The 26,040-nt window shown below is 41.4% G+C and overlaps 1 protein-coding gene across 1 annotated transcript in view; it reads right to left on the bottom strand.

The window, feature by feature from the left end:
• The window catches only part of STX8 (syntaxin 8), a 220,663-nt gene that overhangs the window by 76,371 nt on the left and 118,252 nt on the right, over positions 1 to 26,040 (bottom strand). The window contains exon 7 of the mRNA XM_016222457.2: positions 7,098 to 7,199. Within this exon, the coding sequence (XP_016077943.1) occupies positions 7,098 to 7,199 (102 nt within the window). The remainder of the gene's footprint in view (positions 1 to 7,097; positions 7,200 to 26,040) is intronic.

The raw sequence follows: 26,040 nt of genomic DNA, 5'->3' as shown, positions 1-26,040 counted from the left end.
TTAATTAATTTTTAAATTACAAAAGTAATACAGGTTTACTGCAAACAATTCTAAAGATACCTTAAGAACACACTGACAATTTCCTGTCACCTAGCTCCAAGCCTGGCCTCCCCGCAGCACCAGTGTCAATTAGATCTGTTGCCCACATCTTCTCCAAGGGCTACCGGCCTCTACACAGCACTTACTGGATCCTTCCGTCTTCCCTCTTTCCCTCTATCCTCAAGCGTCCCTCCCTCCTTCTCTTAAAGGGGATTATAGATCCTGTTTATTGTGGTTTTGCGCTTTACCAAAAGAAGCTTCTCCTTTTCATCCCTCAGGACTCTGCTCAGTGTTGTGCCCTCTTGGAAACCTCTGCACCCCCTTGGCTGACTTAGACCCTTTTCTTCTGAGGCACATATTAGTGATTTACGAGTGTGTCCCTCCAATACGCTCTAAGTTCCCGGGGGCAGGAGCTGTGCCCTGTGTACCTTTCAGCTCCAGTACCTCGCCTGGTGCCTGACCTTAGGTGACGCCCAGGACGGTGCTGGCATGGAAGAAGAAAGGGCAATACAGCTTTGAAGGCGCACAGGCATTAGTAGGGGACCGGGTATTTCTCCACAGAGACCGAACGAGCGATGACACGAGGAAATACACACACATACACGTAAAGAAAAGGGGAGCTGAGGGATTTAACTAGACTATCTCAACAAAGGAGGGCAAAGGAAAGAAGAAAAGTCAGGAAACAATAGCCAAGAAGAATATTCTGGTAAACAGTCAGGCAAATAAAAGAACCTGCACAGTTATTCTTTGGCTTCAGGTTGTTTGAGTTTGCAGAAGGTTTTAAAAGTAATCCCTTGAGAGATTAAACTGTCTCTAAGGTCAGTTAAGTAAACCAGACTGCCTGGAATTCACTTTCCTACCTGTGTTGTATTGGGCTCCAAAGAGCTAACGTAAGAGAAAGTGTGTCCAGTGCGATGTAAAGATCAGGTGGCACCATCCCAGCCCATGCATGCACCTGAGCGCGGTGCCGTTCACTAACTTCCTGGTGGGTAATGGGTGTCAGCAACAAAATTCCAAATTGCAGTAGTATTTTTAAAAAACCAACTCTGTTTCTAATCGTGGCTGACTTCATAGCTCCTGAGTGTCCCTGCATAACTTACTCAGGGTGGCACCACTGTCCCTAAAGGCCCCTGCGTGCTAGCTTCAAACAGAGCCTCTGAGTCTTATCTACTGACTCAGCTTTTGACAATCAACTTAAACTTACATTTTTAACATAGCTGGCCTTTATTAAGGACCCTCTAGAACCAGTCATGATGTCACCCAACTTGCTCTCATTAGTTTGCAGAATAACCACGGGTTCTAGTAATTGTTACCCTCATTTTATAGAGAAGGGAGCTGAGACTGAGGGCAAACGGCTCAACCCAAGTTGTAAGTGGCAGAGCCTGCACTGTGGCCCAGGTCTGTCTGGCTCCACACCCACGCTGTCCTGCGCTCATCTTAACCACTGAGCCGCTCCCCCCCCCAAGACGACCACCTTCCGAGGAGCCGAAGGCAAACCAGTGGTTTCAGGTTGAGAAAGTGTTCATGCAAATGTCAGTTAGGCTGATGTCTAACCACATTGCTGAAACCTTGCAAAAATCACAATAAATGTGCTTAGACAACATTACGTAATAGTCAATATGCTGAGAAGCAAGACTGTCCCTCACCCCGAGTCATTCAGGCTGCTTCGTCTGGCCCTTCACAATTGGCCCCGTCCCTCAGACTCAGACGAGCTCTATTTTGAATTCTAATGGGACCGAGGCGCGCTGAATATTTAAACTGCAGCTACACAGATCCTGCTTCTGCACAGATGTCCTCAGTACAAGTATCAGACCTGAAAATGCACGTAGGTACCGATGGAAAAGATCAGACTATTTTGCATTTAGAAGCTGGAAAAAGACAATATTGTTTTCTACTTGATGCTATAATTGAGGTGCGGATAGGTGAAGAAAAGAGAGAAAAAAACCCCTGCAAAGATCTCAGTTAAAATTTTAAAGCCCAGGCTCCGAGAAGAAGGTTCACAAAGAGGTGCCTGAATCCTTTGTTAACAACTGAACAAACAAATTCATCACCAGGCCCTTCTGTGTGGCCCCCTCAAAATCTGTCTGTACTTATAACCGGGAATTTCCTCCCTGTGAAGGCATTTATGACTGATGATCAGACCGGCCGGGAAGATCTGCCGAGGACACGGAAACAAAAGACCATTTCACGGTTCACAGCCTATTTCGCACTCGCGCTCCCTAAAGTAAATGACGTGCCGGCTGCCCTCCCGGCCAGAGTGCCACTGACCAGCAACCCACTTACACATGAGTGAGCCACTACTCTCCACCCCAAATAGTTAAAACATACCTCGCTTGCAGTTTCATGTACGTATGTGTGTGTGTACATATGAAACGACCAATCTGGGCTCACATTTGGGAGAAGCAGGTGATTAACTCCGGGCTCTGTCTTGAGTCTCCTGGACCAAGGCCCTGCCCCCCAAACGCCTTTCTTATTAAGATCAGAAGTTAACTTCCATGGCCTTTGGCTATCCTCTTATAAATGCCAACACTTCGAGGAAGGGGATATGGTTTATTCTTTCCTGAGCTGTCTCTCTGGGTGATGCTCGCTTCCACTGGTATCAAATATGTCCACCGAGTTTTGAATTTCAGGGTTTTTAAAAAATTTCTAGAAGTTCTACTTGGTCCCTTTTCACATTTTCTATGGCACTCTTTATAGTCTCCTGTTCTCTGAAGATACTTTCTTGCTTGTCATTTCTTTCTTTAAATGTGATAAGCATAACTGATTTTATAACCCATGTCTTATCATTCTAATGCTGCAGGTCTGTGTAGATGGGTTCCCGTGGGAGTTGCTGGTCCTGGCTCGTGTTCTGTTTCTATATATCCTAGGTTATCTTGACTGTGTGCTGGTCATTGCCCTGAAAAATTTATTTTGGGTTGAATCCTAGCGACTTAGTATAAATATGCTTTTCTCCAGAGAGGCATTTCCTTGTGTTTGCCAGGTACCTGGAGCTGTAACAGGTGAGTCCGCCTCAAACCAAACTCAGGGTATGAGGTTTCCTGGCCCACCCTGAGTGTGGATACCCAGGGTGTGAACCACACGAGGGCCTTTTTGTGACCACACCTGTCAGGAAATGTAATTTTTCCTTTCTTTTACTTCTCCTATTGTGTTCAGTGCCAAGGCTGCCTTCTCCACAATTCTCAAAGGCAAGTTTGCTTCTGGTTCACTTTTATCCTAAGGGTGCAGCTCTTTGGGGCCCCAGTTTAATAATAATAATAGTAATTATTATTAATAATAATAATATCAGTAATAATAGGAAGGATCTCCTATTACATTTCCCATTTGGAGCGGGCTCAGGGCTTGACGTTTGCTTGGCTTGCCTGCCCTTCTCAGGCTGTGGAAGTCCCTGGCTTCTGTCTGCAAAAGGGCTCTATCAGATAAAAAAAGAAACTACTAGAAAGTACCTGAGTTTAGAGGCTAGAGACAAGACAACGGGTCAGGTTAGTATGGTGGTTCCTCAAAAAAATGAAGCACCATTTGATACAGCAACTCCACTTCTGGGTATATGGACAGAACATCACGGACTTGAACCAATGCTTGTGTACACCTGTTCATAGTGGAATCCTTCACAATAGTCAAGAGTCCACTGACAGAAATGGACAAACAAAACGTAGTACATACACTCAATGGAACAGTATTTAGCTAAAAAAAAGGGAAGGAAATTCTGACACATGCTACAACGTAGAGGAATATTGGACACATTATGTGAAATAAGCCAGACACAAAAGGATGACTACTGTGTGATTCCACTTATATGAGGTTCCTAGAGTAGAGACAGAAAGTAGGATGGTAACTGGCAGGGGTGGGGGAGGGTATGGGGAGTCAGTGTTTAATGGAGGGACAGAGTCTCAGTTTGGGAAGGTGAGTTCTGGAGGTGATGGCGGTGATGGCGGCACAACCATGTCAATGTGCTTAGCACTGAAAAATAGTTGCAATGGTAAATTTTAGGGTATATATATTTTACCACAATAAAACACATTTTTAAAATAAAAGGTCTGGCTAATTTTGCCAAGGGCTGCTAGACCCACTCAGCAAAATTCCACAACATGCCTTGTGTTCAAAGGCTTAATACTGACCAATGAAAGTCTTAGAAGTTAATTGCTGGGTGTCATAAATACAAGTCTGACCTCCCTAGAGCTTCGGAGGCCACATGCTGAACCTGCATCAATGTGGGAAAACTAGCACCGCTTGTCAACAAACACATATATAATTACACATTTCCCTTAAAAATGTAAGTGCAACACGTGTTCCTTCAGAGGTATCAGGCATCAGAAATGGTATCAGGATTGTCATTCAGGTGTTGATCTACAATATTAATGGAACTGCTAAGTAAATATTAGGGAAAAATGGAAGGGATAAGAGATACAAATCTCTAAAGTATTTCCATTGGAAGAGTAAAGAAATTTCTTCTTTTTGTACTTAACATGGTTGTACTGTCGCATGTCTCCCTCCTGATCACTACGTATAATTCTGCTACAGATAATATATGTTAAATACAATGTATACCTGCTATGCAGCCACTATGTAACAAACAACTAAACATAAATGAGGCATGAGATAAATGTACAGTTGAAATATTTTAAGATACAAAGTTTTGAAAACATGCATTTCAGTAATTCTGGGAGTCTCTGAACTTCTTCTATTAAAAAAGAAAGAAAAAGTTCAGCTCAGAAGGTTTTATGGAAATTTCTGGGTATAAAACCAACACTAGGTAATACCATAAAATAAAAAACTGGCAAAACAGTAGAAGTCATATCCTCTCTCTTTTTTGTTTGTTAATCCTCACCAGAGGATATTTTTTTCTATTGATTTTTTTTTTTTTTTTAGAGAGACTGTAAAGGAGGGAGGGAGGGGGAGCGAGAGAGAAACATCAATGTGACAGAAACACATCGATTGGTTGCCTCCCACACTCGCCTCAACTGGGGCCGGGGATCAAACCTGCAACTTAAGTATGTGCCCTTGTGCCCTTGACCAGGAATGAAACCCGAGACCCTTTGGTGTGCGGGCCGACACTGACCACTGAGCCACACTGGCCAGGGCAGAAGCAGCATCCTTCATTGTGACCCCATGAATGGCCCACGCTGAGGCCACTACACTGCAAACACAAAATTTACCGACATGCCTATGAATATGTTCATTTCCAAATAACAGCAGCACGAGTGCTTATCACGTGAAAAAGACCTCAGGAAAGGTACCAGCGAATCGGAGGAGCCTTCCTCCTTCGGACATATAGTGATAACAGCTAAGACTTGCTCGTTGCTTACTAAGCGCCACTGTTCTAGTGCTGTGTACCTACATCTCTGCATCTGTATCCTCTTTATCAATATCATCTAAAACTTCATCTGTATCCGTATCAATCCATTTACTCCCTACAACACCCTCTCGTTCCCATCTCAAGGATGAGAAACCCGAGGCGAAGGGGAGCGTGGGCTTCCCCAGGGTCATACAACTGGTGAGTGGGGAAGCTGGGGGTGAGTTCTGGTTCTAGAGCCCACTACCCACTATGCTCTAGGGCCTCTCCACATAAACACGGAAATTCGGGGAAGACGGGTAGCATTAGGCTCTTTCCACATTCTATACAGTTTAATTTTGATAACCAGGTCATTCACTTTTTTACAGCTGAAGAAACTAAGGCTCACCAAGATTAAGTTTATACAGAAATCAACAATAATAAGAGAGGGGGTGGGAGTGAACCCACGTTGCTCTGTCTCCAAAGTTTCAGGGTCAAGTGCAAAGAACAAAGGACCCTGTGGGACCAAGTTATATGAGAAGGTTGGGAAGGCACAATCGAGGAGGCTGGCTTTTGGCAGGAGGAAGCAAGCACATGCCTCCAGGAACAGAAGCACAGAGTGGGTGGGTAACTGATGGATGAGAACTGGGGTGGGGGGAGCAGAACAGGTGATAAAAGGGAAGCAGGTAGGCCCCTCAGAGTTTCACCTCCCCTGAGGCTCTGGAGTCCCCAGCTGCCTGGTTCTCTCGCCTGTTATTCTAGATTTCTGTTTAACCAGTAAACACAGGCGAGGAAGGCAGTGCTTCTCAGGGTGCACGGCTCAGGTGACCCTCGCACAGAGATCTTTATTCTAAAAGATCAGAGGGATCCATTATATTTTTCATACTGGAAGGGCTACAAGTTGAGCAAAGCATGTGCTCCGATCGATAGGTTTTCATCATGTTGTATTTTTATTTACAGTAAAAGCATTAGCTTGATAAACGGTGCACCTTTGTGGGATAAGGCACCATGACAATCACTGTGATTACTCCTAAGGTCCCCAGCACTTACCATCACTGGCCTCAGGGCAAGGCACTGGACTCAGGCTGTGTGTAATTTAAATCACGCAAACTCGGCATCAAACTTCACAGAACAGCAAGTACCTGCATCAGCACTGCTTGGTGTGCTTGTTACATGGTGAACACTCTTGAACTCCGACCTGGCCCTACTCACTCAGAACCTCTGTGGTGGGGAGGGGCTGGGAATCAGCCTTTTAAATCACTCTGAGTGATCCTTATCTTGGCATGTGAATGCCCATTTTACTTACAAGGTACTAAGAAGTAAAATGATTGCCAAAGATAACATCGCCAAATACAGGATTTGGACTCACTTGAGCTTCAGAACCTGGGCTCTTAACTGCTCTGGAGTTCTATCTTCAACAATTAAGCTTGTGATTCAATTAAAACCAGGCACAACAGTGAAAGAGATTGCCTTTAAAACCAGATCTGGCACCATCAATCTGCACACTGTCATCCAATTTCCCAAACTATCATTCTCTATAAGCACACAGAAAGGTTTCTTATTTTAAATTTTAAAAAATTAATGCATTATACTTCCCCTGAGCTCCTAACAATTCATTTCAGTTTAACAGACTTAGGCTATCTGTGAGCAGTTTCAGTGCTTCATCAGATGGGACTGGCTGCGTCAGAAGCGCAGCCAAACCCCTGCAGTAATTAGCAAACGTGGGAAAGTCAAAGCAGAGCGGACCGCAAGCGGGCAGAGGCGGCACCCTAACTACGGCCTGGCTCACCACAGGATGCCGACTTTCTGTCCACCAGAGTCACACGCCGGGTTTCAGTGCGGAGCCTCTCGTCTGTGTTCTCCACCAGGTTGGCAAGGTCATCAATTATCTCTAGAAAGGAAAACAAAGATGCATGGTTAACCCTCCAAAATACCCTGGCTCACAGCAGGCTAGCAGAGCTGCGGTGGTCCTTCCCAGGAAAAACTGTCCCAGGCAGCCAGCGGAGGCAAAGCACTCCTGTGTGTTCCTCGAAAACTGCCATTCTCATTCAGAAAAGGGGGAAACGGTAGTGGTAAAGAAAAAACCTGGCTCAACACAATTTCCAGAGACGGGAGAAACGTCAAAAGTTCAGGGGAAAGAAAGCACGCCCAACGAGTGTATGGGCAGCCAAGTGTCACTCAGGTGATAAAGGTGACAGGCCGACTTCAGGGACAGCTGGGGTCCTTCTTGAGAAAACTACTGGATGCTGAAATCTAGTCGCCAAGAATGGAGAGGCCAGAGACCATAGAGAGCATGGTGAGCGCTGCACCCATTTAAGTGCTGAGCAGAGAAGAAACAGATAATGGGTTCGGTTATGGGAAGGTGAAGGCGGAACTACAGCTGGAAGCCAGGACGCCGGGGCGGGTGGAGGAAACTGAAGGGGAATCTCTTCATCACTCACAGCAGAGCCGCGTTAAGCTGTTAAAAAGTAAAACAGGGTAACTTAGAGCTTTATAAAATCACCAAAGCTTCAATGTTTTATGAAATGTTTTTTGTTAACCTCAGATGGATTTTTTTAGTAATTACTCTCTTGTAAAGAATCCTTTATGTGGTTTGTCTTTTCATTTTTAACTCTAATCTTTTAAAAGCGAACTTAAGCACTAAATATTTAAGGTAGCATATATAGTATGACCCTAATTATGTAAAAATATTTCCACCTATCCTTTTATATGTGTAAACCTAGAAGGACATATCTGGATGATGTTAACCTATCGTCAGCAATGACTATTTCTAGGTGGTGGGATCCTGGGTGACCCTCCTCATATTTTCTTCAGTGTCTGAATTTTTTTTATGATGAAAATGTTATTTTTTCCATTTTGACTCTCTTTTCCTCCCTCCTTTTCCCTCTTCCTCTCTTGCTCACTGATTGCTTTAGAGGTACGTTGTCCTACACACATCACCACTTTTCTTACCAATAAAACAAACAAGGGCATCAGGGGGCTCCTGGAGCGAGGCTGAGCTGAGCTCCGAAGGCCCCGCGGGCGCGCCCTGCAAGGAGGGCGGCCTGCGGAGGCGGAGAGTGGCGCTCCCCCTCCAGCCTCCTGCGGCCATTCCTGCAACTTCTTTTTACTCACAGGCCCTGAGACTTTTGTATTCTAATTATTTGTTTGCATGCCTTCCTTTCCCAGAGAGACTAGGGCAGAAACTAACTTGTATTCAGTTCTATACCTCCCACCCCAGGAGAGTACCTGGTACACGGCAAGATAACATAAATACTGAAAGATAAAGGTGATGAATGAATGGAGACTCCCAGATGAAAGCACTGAACAATTCCTAAGCACTTTGATGCTTCTTTAAAAAGTGAATCTAAGCCAAGTTTGTCAAGTACTCATATAACACCTGTCCCGAAAATCCACTATTCATTCACAAGTCTCTATGCCCTTGTCCACAATGACATCCTCTCTCCTGTCTGTCCTTTCACCTACCTAAAAGCTCTACCGAGGTCCCCTCTTCCTTTGAAATACTGGCGACCCCAAGAGTTGTTTATTTTTACTCTATAGTACTATCAGGGTGATTTTATATACCTTTTAGTTCATCGATATTTAAATTAAAAATGTGAGAGTTTTCTGCTCTATAAAGCTCTCCAAAATTCTTGACCCATACAGCCAACTGCCTACTACTTATCTCTACCTTGAAATTCCTACAAACTTCTGACTCTCAAGGTCTCTAAAACTGAACTCTTCATGTTTCCCCGAATCTCAAGTCCCTCCAATAATGGCACCGCCGCTCCTCTGCTTGCCCAAGACAGAAATCTTAGGAGTTACTTGACCTTCTCCCTTCCCCTTCTCTTACACTGGACGCTCCATTTTTTGGCCACTCTCAATCCTAACATTTCTCTTAAACTCTACTATTACTAATATCTAGCAAAAATTTTCCAGTGTTGCTGAGACAATGTCCTAACTTACCTTCCTGTTTCTACTCCTGAGTCCTTTTGATCCATTCTCCATACTATAGCCAGGGACATGTTTTTTTCATATTTCAATTAATTAAAATTTAAATAGCCATGTGTGGCTAGTGACTATTATATTGAGTTACAAAGCTCTAAGTATTTTTTTCAAAAAAAGAAAACCCAAACACATACCCACTACCACTATCACCACCACAACTAAGTTATTGCTTTTAAAAAAAATCAACAGAGGGAATAAAAATAAATATTAAAAGTGCATGATTCACTCAAGAGGCGGCAAAGAGGAACAAAGAAGAGACAGAACAAAAAGAATCTAGGTACCCAGAAGGCAGACTAAACCCCACTGTATTAGTTGTCAGTTAAACATAAACGGAAAAACTGCTCAATTAAAAAACAAAGAATGTCAGGCAAGATTTAAAACAAAGACAACACAACTATATGCTTTCACAAAAAACTCATTTTAAATATAAAACACAGAAAGTGTTTGCATGAGAAAGCTGGCTGGTTTTATTAACATCAGACCAGGCAGACTTCAAGCCAAGAAGCGTGATCAGAGATAATAAGGGCGTTTTCTCGTGAAAGAACACACGTGACAAAAATGGGAAAATCCCGGGTATCTGAATATTAGGAAACTGCCTGTAAATAACCCCCGGGATAATGACCATGACAGTCCAAAATAAGAGTTTGTGGGATGCAACTAAAGCAGTGCTGAGGGGGAAGTTTATTGCTTAAAACACATATATCAGAAAAGAAGAAAGGTATAAAAATCAATGATCAGACTACAGGCAATAGTCATCCGATCATTTCAATGAGTGCATGAAACGGATTAGGCAGAATTCAATGGTCAATCAGGATACAGGTTCTCAACAAAATGGGAAAGAAAGGGAGGGCCTTCCCCCTGATGAAGGGCAGGTACAAAAACCTTACTTGAACAGCACCCTTAATGGGGGGCACAGAACACTTTCCCTAGGATCAGGAGCAAGGCGAGGGTGTCTGCTCTGATGACCTCTGGTGAACGCTTTGTTAGAAGTCCTACACTGTTTAACAGGAAGAAAAAGGCAGAGAGATTTAAAGAGAGGGTGCAAACGTGTATATCTGACGTGACTGTGTACATAGAACATTCTATGGAATCCATTTAAAAAATAACAGATTAAGTGAATTTAACAAGTCCACAGATACAAAATCAATTGTAAAGAGCAATGTATTTCTATATACTAGTGACAAGTGAAAAAATGAAAGTAAAAAACAATATCATCTAAAATAGCATCAAAAACTACATCAAATGCTAGAAATAAATCTAACAAAAAATGTGCAAGACCTCTATGCTGAAAACTATAAAACACTATGGGAGAAATCAAAGACCTAAACAAATGGAGAGCTATACCATACATTCATGGATTACAAGACGCAATGTCTTAAAGTTATCTGTGCATTCTCCTCAACTGATCTATAGGTTCAGTGCAATTCCAATCAAATTCCTAGCAGGCTTTAAAAATGAAATTGGCAAGCCAATTCTAAAATGTGCATGGAATGCAAGCGATTTAGAATTGCCAAAATAATCTTGACAAAGAAAAAAATTCAAGATTTATTATAAATATGTAATAACCAAGAGACTGTGGTGTTGGAATAAGTATAGACAAACAGATCAATAGAACAAAACAGAATCCAGAGATAGACCTTGTCTGTGTGTGTGTGTGTGTGTGTGTGTGTGTGTGTGTGTGTCCGTTAATTCTCAACAAAGCTGTCAATAGCAAAATCAGTCAAACAGGGAAAGAAAAGCCTTTTTAACAAATGATGTCGGGACAAGTGGATGCCTGTATGGGGAAATAAAAAAGAATCTTGACCTTTCCTCCCACCATACACAAAAAATTAACTTGAGATGGCTCATAGATCTAACTGTAAAACCTAGAATTGTACATCTCCTAGAAGGAAAACTAGAAAACACTCATGAACTGGGTGGGCAAAAATTCTTGGACAGAACATAAAAAGTCTATCCACCAAAGACAAAAAACACTGGTCAATTGGACTTCATAAAAAAATTTTTTTCTGCTCATCCAAAGATACCACTAACAAAATTAACATACAGACTGGTAAATATTTACAGGCCATATATCTAAGTATTTGTATCTAGAATATATAAAAAGAACTCCTACCTATTAACATTAAACATAACAAACAGACTTAATTTTAAAACAGGCAAAAGATCTGAACAGGTGTTTTGTTAAAGGAAATGTACAAATGGCCAATATGCACATGAAGAGGGGCATTAGTCATTAGGGAAATGCAAATTTCAACCACAGCAAGTACTACTCCATGCCCGTTAGAATGCTAAAATTAATGCTAATTACTGGGGAAGGTTTGGCACAAAATTAATTGGCGAAGTGTTTGTCAGTTTAATCAAGTTAACCATACGTCTACCCTATGACCAGAAATTTCACCCCTAAGTATTTAACAAACAAAAGTAAAAACATATTACCCAAAAAGACCTTGTACAAAGCAGTCTTATTTGTTAAAACCTAAAACTAGAAACGGCACCAATACCCATCCACAGGAGAATGAATAAGGAAGTTGGGGTTTGTCTGTACGATGGAATACTATTCAGCAATACAAACAAAGAGCTACTTATCAATACAGCAACTGTGTAAACCTCAAAAGCACTTTGTTGGCTAAACTAAGAAAATGAAATCAATATACACGTGATGATTCCATTTATATGAAGTATAAAGATAAACCTAATCTGGATAGAAATCAGAAAGTACTTGCTCCTGGGGATGGAGGGACTCACTAGAAAGGGAAATGGAATTTTCCAGAGGATGGAAATGTTCTAAATAGTCACACAAATGTACATAGTTGTCAAAACACACAGAACTGAACATTAAAGATCTGTGCATTTTGTTGTATGCAAATTATACCTCAATTAAAAAACGTAAATCTGAAAAATATAAAGTTTACAATATTATACTATTCCTAAGATTTTCCAGGAAGGGAGGAAGGGAAGAAGGAAGGAAGGAAGACATGCAGACAGGTCTACATGCATAGATGCTGGAAAGACAAAGCGAATGATTCTAACAAAATTTTAGAGCTGAGAGCCGTCATGGGATCATCTCGTTGCTCCCTGCCTTTTAAGATACCCTGGCAGTGGAGCGGTTAATCTTTTGCTGAACACTCCCAATGACTGGTAACATGGAAACTCATGAGAAAGCCAGCTCCATGGCTGAGCTGGAGGATGACTAGTTATTGTAAGGCTCTGTGTATTGAGCTGAAAATCTGCCTGCTGTCAACTTCTACCTTAGTTATTGCTAGAGCAACACAATTCCAGTGTTCTTCCACAGGACAGTTCCCCTCATATCTCTTCTAGGCTAAAGACATTTGCTCCAAACTTTAGCAGATCCTCAGAGGGAGAGATTTTTAGATCTGGTGACACCTTGATGCTTTGGGCACAGTATTCACCCTGAAATACATGCAAGGACTTGGATACATCATTTCAATTTTGTCTAGTCAGCAAAGAGCACAGCTGAGTTTATTTTAGTAGCATATATACAAGTGGATTTTTACCATCCATTCCTCATGTCCTCTCAGGATATTCCACAGTAACACTTATGCATCCTATAGTTGCTTGGTACACTGTTTTTATGCAACCAATAAAGGCCAGAATTTCATGACATGCTTTAAGGTCGCAATATGTGATAGAACACTCAGGCTTAGTAAGCCTCTGTCACTATGAGCAAGTCAAGCACAAAATATTCCTTGTCTGACACTAAATATGTTAGCTGTCACATATTAACTGGGTTTCTTGATAGATTTCTTCTTGAATTAGTAAGTATTCAAAACTTTGAGGTAAATAAAAATTTTGTAACAGATAAGCTCAGCAAAAATCAGTAGTAAACACTGAAGGAGTTAATAGTTTAATATTAGACCAAATGCAAAGTTTTTCATTTTGGTTGGTAACTCTCTTCTGATTACTAGCCTGTTGTTTTTGTTTGTTTAAAACAACTCTATTTTTGAGTTATGAAAGTTATTTAATTGAAGTTTATAAATGAGGGCAAAACAGTAAAAAAAATATCCAAATGCCCCAGTCATCACATCTGTGTTCCATTCTAAGATTTGCCAAAAACATATATTTTTATATAATTGCGATATATAAGCCTTTGCCCCCCTTTAACGTGATATCATTTTTACTCTTTCATGTTGCTACACCACCTTCACAGTTATAATTTTTAATGGTTACAAAATATTCATTCATTAAATAAGCACTCATTAAAAATAACCCAGTGTGAAATACTTAGAATGCGTCTCTATTTCTACATGAGTCAATGAATTCTTCCCTCTATTATCATCTACCTTCTTTTGTATCATTTCCCGAAGTTAACCAAGTGTGATTATGGTGTCTACAGGACTTTGAAACACATGCCAGATCAGTTTCTAAAGGTTTATACTGCCACTGTTGGTTGGTTTGATAGGATTACTCCCCTTGCCAGTTACTATGACCTCAGGAGATTTCCCAGGGCAGGGAGGCCAGGGGATTCCCACCCTGCACCCGCCTCTAAGGTGGGAATTCCCCCAACCAGAGTCTATTACGAGCAAACTAAACACAGGTTTCAGGGCGCAGGTTGAGAAACAACCAGCTGACGCTTTCAGATTCCTGACAGTACTGCTTCCAAAGAGAAACTGATATTTGGCTTCCTGGTAAGTATTTGCATTCGGTTTCCAGAAGGAGCCTATATTTCTACCGTGCTAATTTGAGACACCAAGTGCCATTCCGACACTGAATGTTAAAAATGGGCAATGTAAAGTACGATGCAAAATTAACAGGATCTAAAGCAGTAACAAATATTATATGGCATCAAAATACCTGACTCCAATTATATTTCATGTTTTCTACTCCCAATTACTGTCTCAATAAATTCTATGTAAAGGCAGACAGTGTGCTGTACATTTTCAGATGATTCTGGTGCCTTTTTGTACCCATAATGGATGCTGGCAGTTGTAAAGTCATTACACTATTATGCCTCTCATTTATACTGCTAGTAACACTGGAAGACAAATATCAAAAAACAAACAGTGAATAAAGAGATTTTCTTGAGTGTATTAGTTTAACTCCCTCTATTTCCAATAATGGAAACAGAAGGGGGAAGTGACCTCTAATAACACCCAGTACTAGGAAAAATCATCGAATATATTACAGAAGTCAGGACAAGAAAGACCAGTGGGTGCCTCAGCAAGGAAAAGCCCTAACCCTCTGGCACCCGAGGGCAGGGCAATGGGCAGGAAACTCCAGCGCCCCAGCAGAGCCTCTGGGGAGCGCCCAGGCTTCGGGGGGCCAGGAGAAATGGCCTTGGCCACCCCTGCTCCAGCATCCGAGTGGGAACAGGCGGCCGGGCCGGCAGAAAGCACAGGCGCCTTCTTTCCTCCTCTCCACTCCCAGCCACGGCCTCTCACTCCTGCATCTGGGCCTGGAAGCACGGGCCTAGGCTAAGCTGGTGCCCCCCCGCCCCCCAACAGCAGACAGGCTCTGATCTCGGACAGAAGAGGAGCCAGCAGCCAGCAGGTGCGAATACAGAGCTGGAAATGAGGGGCACCTGAGGGGTGTTCGGGGCACCGTCCTCTCCCCATCCCTCGTCCCTGCTGCCCTAGAAAACACGATTCCTTCCAGGTATGAGAAACCTTGAATCGCAGGCTTCTTCGTTTTAAAACCAGACTCGAGAGGACACTAAATCAACGCGAGCAGAACAGAGAGCCTCCACTTAGATGGCTAGAAACGCTGCGTCCAGGCAGAAACACAACTGTCAAATTAAACGCCACAACAAAGGAGGTTAGACAGATTGTAATCTAAAGAAGAGATTTAGAAAACAAGCTTCAACCGTCTCCCAGAAGCCACAGAAAAAGGGCAGAGAGGGCAAAGTATGGGAGGAAAAACTAAGAGACAGGGATAAAGATCTAGGAAAAGTGAAGGAGGAACAATCAGCGAATAAATAATAAGTTTTCTTTGAGCTGAAAAAACATTTGAGTTTTAATATTTTTAAAAAAACCACACCAAACTCTGAACATTAATGAAAGAGGTCTTGAAATATCTCATGAAGTTTCTGAATTTCAGAATAAAAGAAAAAAAATAATTAATTAATTAAAAATTAATTAATTTAAAGAATTAAAGAGAATTAATTAAACTGGCATCAGACTACTCCTGTGAAACATTGAATATGAGAAGCCAATGGGAAAAGGGTCCGAGGGGCAAAGGCCGTAACCTAAGGATTGGAAACCCAGCCGCGTGCGGTGGACGCTCATGGGAAGGAGGGAGGCGCCCCGCAAGGTCTAGGGCACCGTTCGCTGCCTAACGCCGAGTGAGGCAGGAAACAGGAGCACGGCCTGAAGCGAAACTGCACAGGCGTGTGACAGTCAAGTTCCTGGACCAAGAAAGGCTGCCACTCCCCTCTGCTTGGGCTCCTGAAGCCAGCCCGTGCCTTTGGCCGGAGCCTCACCTGGGGGTCGCTCGGTCGTGTTTTTTTCACTCTTCCCACGCTGCAGTGAAGCCCGTGATGCCCTCCACGGCATCACAGGGCTGCCCCAACCCACCACCGCCTGCCCACCTTTAACCCTGGTGTCTGAGAGAGCACCTGGCGCTGCCACAAAACAGGTTTCACGATCCAGCAAGATCATCTTCCTACCTTTCTTCATGACAAACAGCAATATCACTCGGACACGCTATTCTGCCAAACAGCTCCGAACCGACAGAACACAAAATAAGTGGCAGAAAGACAGACCGAGTGCGGCAAATAACACAGGCCAGACGTTCAATGTAGGGGGCTGAGTGGCCGAGAGCTCTGCCCCAGGCTGCACTAAGCGTCACTGCCCGAGGGTGTGATCTGCTGGCCTAGCTCCCGTTCCCTGGAAGCGTGCAGAGGTACTCAGAGCCAGAGAAAGACATAAATGATCAGTGTGCCATAATGAACTGTTCCATGTGTGTTCTGTACGCATACATGTATACAGATACATTTATGTGTAAATAGATACATTTATGTTCATATATACATTTATGTTTATATACATATATGCATGTGAGTATATATATCTCAGAAGATAAGATATTTTATATTATATATTATTTTTCTGAGAGATACATATATCTTAGAAAAATATTTCAGAGACAAATATCATTATGAAAGCACCCCACACTATTGTGTATACCACTCAGATACCATTCCTAGGGGGAAAAAATTAAAGTATTTTCAGATGATGAAGAAATAAGTGGAAAAAAGGGAAATCAAGATTGATTAAGTCAGGATATAATAATATAAAATGTAAAATAAATCATAGTACGTAATCAATCTATTAAATATGAACTATAATCCACATACAGGAGAGTACATGTACAGTTCAATGAATTATTACAAAGTGAATACTCATTTAATTATCACTGAGGTCAAGAAAAAGGTGGCGGCAGGAACCTCAACACCCTTCTCCCTCCTCATCTCCCTGCCCCCTTATCATCACTACCTCCTCCCTCTTCCCGCAAAGCAACTACCATTCTGAATTTTATGGAATCACTTCCATGCCTTTTTGTATTGTTTTATCACCCATAAGAAGTCAAAGATTCACACCACTTTGCAACCACTTATGTACTAATTGATTCAGGGAAGGATCATCAATTAATGGTAAACCAATGGGTGAAGGGTTGTTGGGAAGCAGCATATTCATTGTCTCAAAGTATCATCTCATGGGTTCCTTCTTAGTTAGAGAGTGGAAAGGGTACCTTTACAATGATGAAATATGGCAGATATTACCTTAACCAAGTGAGCGAACTTAACCTCAGCAATGATGGGACAAACTATCATTTTACATCTCCTTAGGTAATGCAATGAAAACTATATAACTATACTTCTGTGGTCTTTTACCAAAAATGTTTAACTGAAGTCTAGTAATAAGGAAACACTCAGACAAATCCAGATTGTGGGAAATCCTACAAGACAATTAGCACGATTCTCTAAAAATGAACATGGCAAAAACGGGGGAAGGGGGAGGTGTTCTAAATTAAAGGGCATTAGAGAGACAAGACAAATAAACGCGATCTTTAATCTGTGAATACTGGAGTGACCCCTCAAAAAAAATAAGTAAAGAGATTGAATAACATTATTGGGGCAATTGGAGAAGTTTAAATATGAACTCCACATTAAACAATATTACCATATCTAAGTTAAGTTTCTTGAGTATGCTAATGATATTGTAGTTCCAACTTAGAAAGTTAGTTGGAACTTGTGGCCTCAAGTCAATCAAGTCAAATGCCTGCTAAAACACAAAAATACCAACATCCCTGTAGGATTTAAACAAGAGTCAGAGTCTCATAACATAATCATCAAAATGTCCAAGATACAACCCAAAATTACTTAGCACATGAAGAACCAGAAAATCTCAAGATGTGTGAGAAAAGACAATCAACAGATGCCAATGCTGAGATGGCACAGTTGTTAGTTACCTGACAAAGACTTTAAAGCAGATATAATAAAAATGCCCAACATTCAAGGTGAACACTCTTGAATCAAATGAAAAAGTAGTTTCAGCAAAGAAACAGAAAATATAGAGAAGAACCAAATGCAAATTTTGAAACTGAAAAATGCAATAATCAAATTAGAAAAAACCTCACTGGATGGGCTCAATATCAGTATGGAGACGACAGAGGAAAGAGGCAGTGAACTGGAAGATAGGAAAATAGAAATTATTCAATCCGAACAAAAGGGAGAAAACAGTGGGGTGAGGGGAATTACCACAGCCTCAGGGACCTGGGGACAATCACAAAAGGTCAAACATGTCGTCAAAGTCCCCGAAAGAGAGCAAAAGAGTGTGGAGCAACAAAAATATTTGAAGAAACAATGGCTGACATTTTCTTAAATCGGGCTGAAAACATAAACTTACATACATACTCAAGAAGCTCAGCAAACCCCAAACAAGATAAACACAAAGAAATCCATGCCCAGACACCTCATATCCAAACTGTTGAACACTAAAGACAAAGAAAAAAAATCTTGAAAACAACCAAAGAAAAATTTGACACACTACTTACAGGTGAAGACACATTACTTCCAGGTGAACAAAGAGTTGAAAGAAAAAAGAAAGTGTAATATTTTAAAAGTTCAACTGAAAAGACTGTCAACACAGAATTCTATATCCAGTGAAAATATCCTTCAGGAATGAAGGTGGAAGAAACATTGTCAGATGACTACGTACTAAGAAAATTTGTGTCAGCAGACCAAAAAACAAACAACAAAACCAAGCCAACAACAACAAAAACTGCTAAAGAAAGTTTTTCAGACAGAAGGGAAATCATACGGGTAGGAAATCTGGAACATCAGAAACAATAAAGGCAGAGCAACATAAATGGGAAGCATCTGGGTAAATATAACAGTGTTCTCCAAGTGAGTTCTTTAATATTTGTTTGACAGTTGGAAGCAAAACCTATAAGGTCTGGTTTCCAATACACATAGTATTGGAAAGGTAGGGTAAAGGAACCCATACAGTGGTAAGTTTCTACACCCCAATGAAGTGGTAAAAATATTGATTCTAAGCTGACTATAAAATGTAAGTATATATATTGTCTTCCCTAATAACAACTAACATAATCTATACGAAGAGACATAGTAAAGGACCTGGCTGGGTAATTCAGTTGGTTGGAAGATCGTCCCAATAGGACGGGGTTGCAGGTTCAATCTCTGGTCAGGGCACATAGAGGAAGCAACTAATGAATGCATAAATGGGTGGAACAATAAATAGATGTTTCCCTCTCTCTCTTCCCTCCCCCCTTTTCTTACTCTCTCTCTTTAAAAATCCATAAAGAAAAAAAGGAGATATAGTAAAAACACAACAGGAAAATTTTAATGGAATACTAAAGACATTCATATAGATTATCCAATTTATATGATATTCTCCAAAAGACAAAACTACAGTGCTGAAGTACGGATCAGTGGCTGTGGCCAAAGGTCAGGGATGGGGGAAGGTACAACCGCAGAAGAATAGCACAGGGGAGTTTTGGGGAATGATGGAGCTGTTCTGTGTCCTGACTGTGGCAGCAGTTACACAAATCTATATATGTGTTAAAATCCACAGTACTTGCCCTAGCCAGTTTGACTCAGTGGCTAGAGCATCGGCCTGCGGACTGAAGGGTCCTGGGTTCGATTTTGGCCTAAGGGCATGTACCTTAGTTGCAGGCTCAATCCCTGGCCCTGGTCAGGAGGCAACCAATCAATGTGTCTCTCTCACATTGGTGTTTCTCTCTCTCTCCCTTCCACTCTCTCTGCAAAGCAATGGAAAAAATACCCTCAGGTGAGGATTAAAAAAAATAATAATGATAAAAAATCCACAGTACTATACACACACACACACACACACACACACACACACACACACACACAGAGTCAATTTTGCTGTGTGTAAATTTAAAATTTATAATGAACAAAGAGTGGTATGGGTAAAGGTGGAATCTCAGAAAACACTGTATATAAACAATAAGAAGAGTAAAACAGAAGAGGAGTAAAAATAGAAGCAATGAAGGAGGCAAACAGCCCTGAAGAAAACGCTGTGAGGGGAGTAGCACTGCAGGAAGGGTGCGGCACACGCCACGTCGGGCAGCCGGCGCGAGCCTGCCGACAGCTGCTTTGGGTGTGGGAGGTCAGGGGAAGAGGAGGGCAATTCTCCCGAGCTGCAGAAGCGAACGCATGCCAAATGTGGGAAAGAGGAGGCGGCCAGGCTGGACTAGAGAAGTATAGAAAGCTCACACTACATAAAACCATAACAACTACTAATATTTACGAAACACTTGCTATGTGCTAAGCCACTGTTTTCCAATCCTGAGTTGTATATGCCTAGTTATAGTTAAAGTTAAAAAAGTTCTTCCACACCCGTGTTAATACGTGATTCTATTTAAGTTATTTAATTAAATAAAAAATAAATGTAAGTAAACGTTCTTTATGCTTACAGCTCTTTATGCTTACAGCTCTTTATTTCATAGTTCTAAGAATATTCATATTAAAAATAAAAACCACAAAATTAAAATTCTAATAATAACTTAATCTTAACAGATAAAGCTTGTTTTGTGACTACTAAATGGCTGCTGAAAACATGGACATGATACTGACTAAGACATTGGTCCTTTGGACTGTCCTGCTATTCATTCCAACTGTGGAGACATCCTTTACACAGTGCACAGGGACAGCCTTGGCCTTCTCCTGGAAGCAAATACATCGTTACGCATTAGGTGTATCTTTGTTTCTCATCAGTCAAGAACCACTGGGATCCAAGACAATTACACACACAGATACAAACGTAGGCAAGAACTGCATGGCAAGACACAATACAGTGGTCACCCTGATGACACAGAATATTCTTTTAATTGCTAAATATTTTTCTTAAATGTTACCATCAGTAGAAAAATACAAAATTTAAAAACAGTCATTAAAAACAACCCAGAGCCCAGAGGAGACACCATCAGCCCTAATTTGAAGACACAATGCTAAAAGCATAACACACGTCATGTGAAGTCAGGCTATTAAACAACCCTATGATAGGTACAATAAATAAAGACCTCACTAGTTCTCCTAGCCCTCAACAAAAGCTTTACTTTAAAAAATGTAAGCCACATCAGAATTCTTGCTAAATAAGGTAAGAAAAATATCCTTCCCATTATTTGAGAAGACTGGAATCCTGGCGATAATGTGCTCAGCTCTGACTGAAATGATTTATGGATAATCAACATGTGTTTTCTAGCACCCTGCATGCATAAAAAGGTTACATACTGTATGAATCCAATTATATGACATTCTGGAAAAGGCTGAACTACAGAGAGAATAAAATAATCAGTGGTTGCCAGGAGTTTGGAAGAAAGAGAGAAGGAATAAATAAGTGGGGCACAGGGGATTTTTAGGGAAGTAAAAATATTCTACACAATACTGTAATGGTAGATATGTGACGTTAGGCATTTGTCAAAACCTACAGAACTTTACGGCACAAAGAGTGAACCTTATGAATGTAAATTTTTAAGAAATCACTTAGGAGGCTGTGGGTTCCAGGAAAGAATGCAGACTGTGATAAGAGCATCTAAATGTTCTACAAATGTAGAAAAAAACACCCCTGAAAGGGGTGGAAAGGAAAGGTGATGACTTAAGTTACTATGGAAATGAGTGGCGGCTGTAAGACTAAAGGCAAAAGGCACTGCGCATAAATCAGCTCTGTACTCTGGGTGATAAAGTAGTTTTCTACAGGGGTATGAGCTAATTCAGGTACTGCTCAACATATATATTGAAACTGAATAATTAAGGAAATAGATGATGGATGGTGGGAGCCAAATTCTCACTGCTGGAGTGGGAGTTTAAAGAGAAGCAAGGGGATGAGGCTAGAATAATCCCTGCCATAATGAATTAGTTAGAGACATCAGTATGAACTCATGTTTAACTTAATATAAAAATGGTTACACATCGATATGTGTATATATATAGGTCAGTAAACATACATGTATTTCTGGGCTTTGTCAATTGACAAAGAATTAAAAAAAGCAACACTCCAGTAGCAATGAACACACCCAGTGCCCAGATCTTGGCTTCTAACACCCATCACTAATTTTAAAAAATGGCTAATTCTAGGGCTGGGGCAGAAAATACTCAAGAGGAGTCTGAAACATCTGATAGTACCAGAAACAAAGGAAATGCTTTAAAAAACAAACACATCCGTGGGGGTATGCAAAGGAGCACAGGAGCCAACCAACAAAATAAAGTAGAAACAAAATAAAGTAGCTTTAGATTATAGCCAAAAGTGTAAAGTACATTTTCATGAGTCCATGCTGATAAAAACACATGACTGAGTCAATTTATAAATGGGAAGGACGAGACAAATCCCCTGTGCAGAATTCCAAATAGTTTATGCAGATACTCATCTTCAGAGAGAGGGGAGAGTAACTCCGGGGTCCTTGGGTGTGGGCTGCAGGTAGTGACTTCTTTCCAAGACGTCAAGCATGGAAATGAGGGAAGGGGCAGGTGTAACTTCATGGTGAAGCCTGGCAAACAAGACCTCAGGCAGGCTATCGAGGTCAACAATCAATCACAAAGCACGCTGACAGTATGTACCCTTGACATGGTCCGATGAAAATGGCACTTTACCTCTGTGGGCTTCCTCCTAATAACTTATAACTCGAGTCTTCTCATGAGAAAAACATTGGACAAAGTCTAGCTGTGTAGTATCCTACAAAATACCTGCCCACGATCCCTCAGAACTGTAAACATCATCAAACACAGTGTCTGAGGAATGGCCCCAGATGAGCTGCCTAGAGACAGGGCAGCGAAATATAACATGGTGTCCTGATGGGATCCTGGGACTGAAAAAGGACACCCGGTAAAAACTAAGGAAATCGGAACAAACTAGGGACTTTAGTTAATAATTATATATTGATACTGGTTCATTAAATGTAAAAAAATATACCATGCTAATAATGTAAGATGTTAATAATAGGGGAAACTACTTACGAGATATATGGGAAGCCTCCTGTACTACTCAAATTTTCTGTAAATCTAAAACTGTTATAACGAATAAAGTTTATTATTTTCAAAAAAAACACCTACAGCTAACATACTTAAAGATGACACATTAAACATTTTCCCCAAGATCAAAAACAAGGCAAATATGTCTATTAGTCTTATTGTATCTTATCAATGTTTTAGAAAACAAAAAAACCCAGAGTTGGAAAAGTTATACCATCTGATGTCAAGGATTCCTATAAAGCTGCGGCGATCAGGACAGCCAAGACAGCGCGGTACGGACCGATGTCAAGGATTCCTATAAAGCTGCGGCGATCAGGACAGCCAAGACAGCGCAGTACGGACCGATGTCAAGGATTCCTATAAAGCTGCGGCGATCAGGACAGCCAAGACAGCGCGGTACGGACAGATGTCAAGGAACAGGAAAGGGCCCAAAACAGATTCACACGTGGGGCCTCACGAGTTTCCACTGATATCCACACGACCTCAGGTTCCATGAGAAATGTCAGCAGGCCTATTTCTTCAGTTTTCTTAGGAACCCTGCTTATGTGCAAGAGTGAGAACACAGTGAGGGAATGTACGAATTCTTGAGAGGCTCCGGAGAGCAGTATACTGTTTCTGCTAATCCTTAGGAGAAGCCCGTGAGGCAAGTGTTACCAGAGGCGAAGTTCAAAGGGGTTAAGTGATTTGCAGCTACGGAGCTGGTAAGTGGCGAAGTTGGTCTAAACTGCAGTCTGATTCCAGAGGCTTTTTAGTCACATTCAGAAGAAAAAGGAAGACACCAGATCAAACATCCCAAGGCTGCCTTGTTTGTTCTGTTCTGTTTTGCATTGTTTGAAAGATGACATCATTCAAGTTTCCCCTATGAAATATCTTCTAAACTGCTGTTAAGTAAATGTTTAATTGCACTTTATTACAATGAACAAATTAGTTTATTAAGCCAAATTTATGATCCAGTTGGGTGCTTCTGCATGCTGTGTATATACTTCGTAGTAACTCAGGGCTAATTTTTGCATAGTCAGTGGAATTGTGGAAATGCTATGAAACTAAAAAATAATCTTACTGCTATAAAAATGCACAGTTGTTGCTTGTTATGCTTTATCTTGTTGGTCATTATCATGATTGTCTAATACCATGGCTGTGGTCAAGAATTTAACTTCCAATGGAGCCAAGGTCATTTGCTAGCATTATTTTCCCTCTCACAATTGATTAAAGGGACCCAAACTATTAGATCTCCGCTCCCTCTGAAAAACAGCACATATCTCCAGTCCAACAGGATATGTGTCTCTGAGTAATTTCCTTTCCTCCGGGACTCAAAAATGCTAAGAGGAGATCACAGCCTTTTATTTCCATATCTGGCCCTACAACTGAATATTTAGAGCATATTTATGATACTGAATATTTAGAGCATGTTCAAATTCTTATAACATAGGAAGTAAAACACATAAATCCAAAAAGAGACCATTAGGAATGGAGAAAGTCTCAAACATTATTTCTGGGTTCTTCCTCTTAGATCTCAACAAAACAGACTAGCTTTTAATGAAGTTCAAAAAATGGTGTTATTTCTAAGTTAGGGATTACGCTCCCTGTTTCAACTGGATTTCACATAAATGAAGAATTTTAAATATACTTATGATGATGGTAACACAATTTTAATGCACCGTAGCTATGTATTATTGCATCTGATACACCTTACAATCTTGAAAGGTAGATAGGGAAACTGTTACTGCATTTCATAGATGTCAAACAGGCCCACACAGATTATGTAACTTGTCCAAGTTACCCCACGAGTAAGTGGTAACGCACATGAATACGGGTCTCTGGATTTCAATTCAAAAGATTTGCTCAGTAGCTTATGCCTCTCATGTCTCAAATTTCAGGTCCATGTCTAACTCCAGACTAAACATAGTCTGCGTTTTTCCCATTCCACAGGAGCATCGCCTAGATTTCTCCTCATTTCCCTTTCTTACAGAAGGTCCCTGATAAAGGTCGGATAGTGGGCAAGACTTAGGTTCTGGGAGATTGAGTACCATGGCACCTACCAGTCAGGAGGTTGAAATGAACTGTGTACTTTTGTTTTCTTTAAAAAAACAAACAACTTGAAGAAGAAACATTTTTTCCATTCAAGAAGAAAACATTCCTCCTTTGCAGAGGTTACCTACCTTTTCCCCAACTAGTTTCCATACTCTGGACGTACTTTAGGTGTGTTTCTCCACTCGAAAAAGGGGGTGTAAAGGAAAGAAATCTACGCCAACATTTTCCTGAGGCCAGAATTTACAGGCAGGTCTCTTAGAGCCACAGTCCACCCACATATCTTTGACTTTCTGGTTACATACACAGTTTTAATAATCATAGTGTTTTACTTTATATGTATTTTTAAAACACTCGCAGCATAGAAAAAAAATCCAAACGCAAAGTACTATATGAAGTGTAGTAGAACAAAAAATGGTGGACGGGGGTCCACTGATTAAAGAACTGTTGGCCTGAAAATGTCCCAATTTTATAAGATGTATCAATAGACTGATACTTTGCATTACATTTTATTCCTCTATGCCAGTAACCAAATCTACTGCCTCTCGGCTCCAAATTCACCATTCTTCACTGCTGACTCTGCCACTAATGATGCTCTGAACTCAAAGCATCTCTCCTTTGCAGTGAGCACAATGTTACACCTTATCAGTAGGGGGCGCTGGAGGGCCAATGCAAGAGGTCAGGGCCACTCCAGGGTCTGGTGTGCTAATGTTTTTCCTGCTGCTGTGCCTGTACCAGTGACTATGGGTACAAACAACATCCAGTAGTGCTGGGCCCAGTTGTGAGCCCAGAGTAACAACCCTTCAGTGCACTCAGAGCCTCAGCCTGGTGACCACCTTGTCATGGTCCTTCCGACAAGCACACCATGCACCATCCTGCCAGTGGGTCAGCTCCCAGTGCCAGGACTCCCGCCATGTGCCCGCCTACCAGCTTCCACCTGCCTTCAACCCCAAGAAGTGTTTCCTGCTCGCCAGTCCTGTCTGTGGCTTCTCACTAGCTGGCCTCAGTTCACCTTCAACTCCAGAGCAGAGTTTTCTGTGGACCAGCTCTGGCCTGGACACCCCAACGAACTCCTCTGCCATCAACTGGGCTGTGAAGTCCGCACCTTCTCCAGTGAGGTCTGGATCCCTGTTGGGAGCTCTGTGTCTGGGATACTGGACACTGCTGAGGAAGTGGGTCTGGTGTAATAAAAGGGGGATTACTAAATAAAAGTGTGCCTACTAAAATATATGAGCCCCAGTTCACT

Source organism: Miniopterus natalensis, chromosome 17 (genome assembly GCF_054644295.1).
Source record: "Miniopterus natalensis isolate mMinNat1 chromosome 17, mMinNat1.hap1, whole genome shotgun sequence".
In the NCBI taxonomy this organism is placed as follows: domain Eukaryota; kingdom Metazoa; phylum Chordata; class Mammalia; order Chiroptera; family Miniopteridae; genus Miniopterus; species Miniopterus natalensis.
The sequence above is the reverse complement of the archived record's forward strand: the minus strand, read 5'-3'. Positions and strand labels throughout refer to the sequence as shown.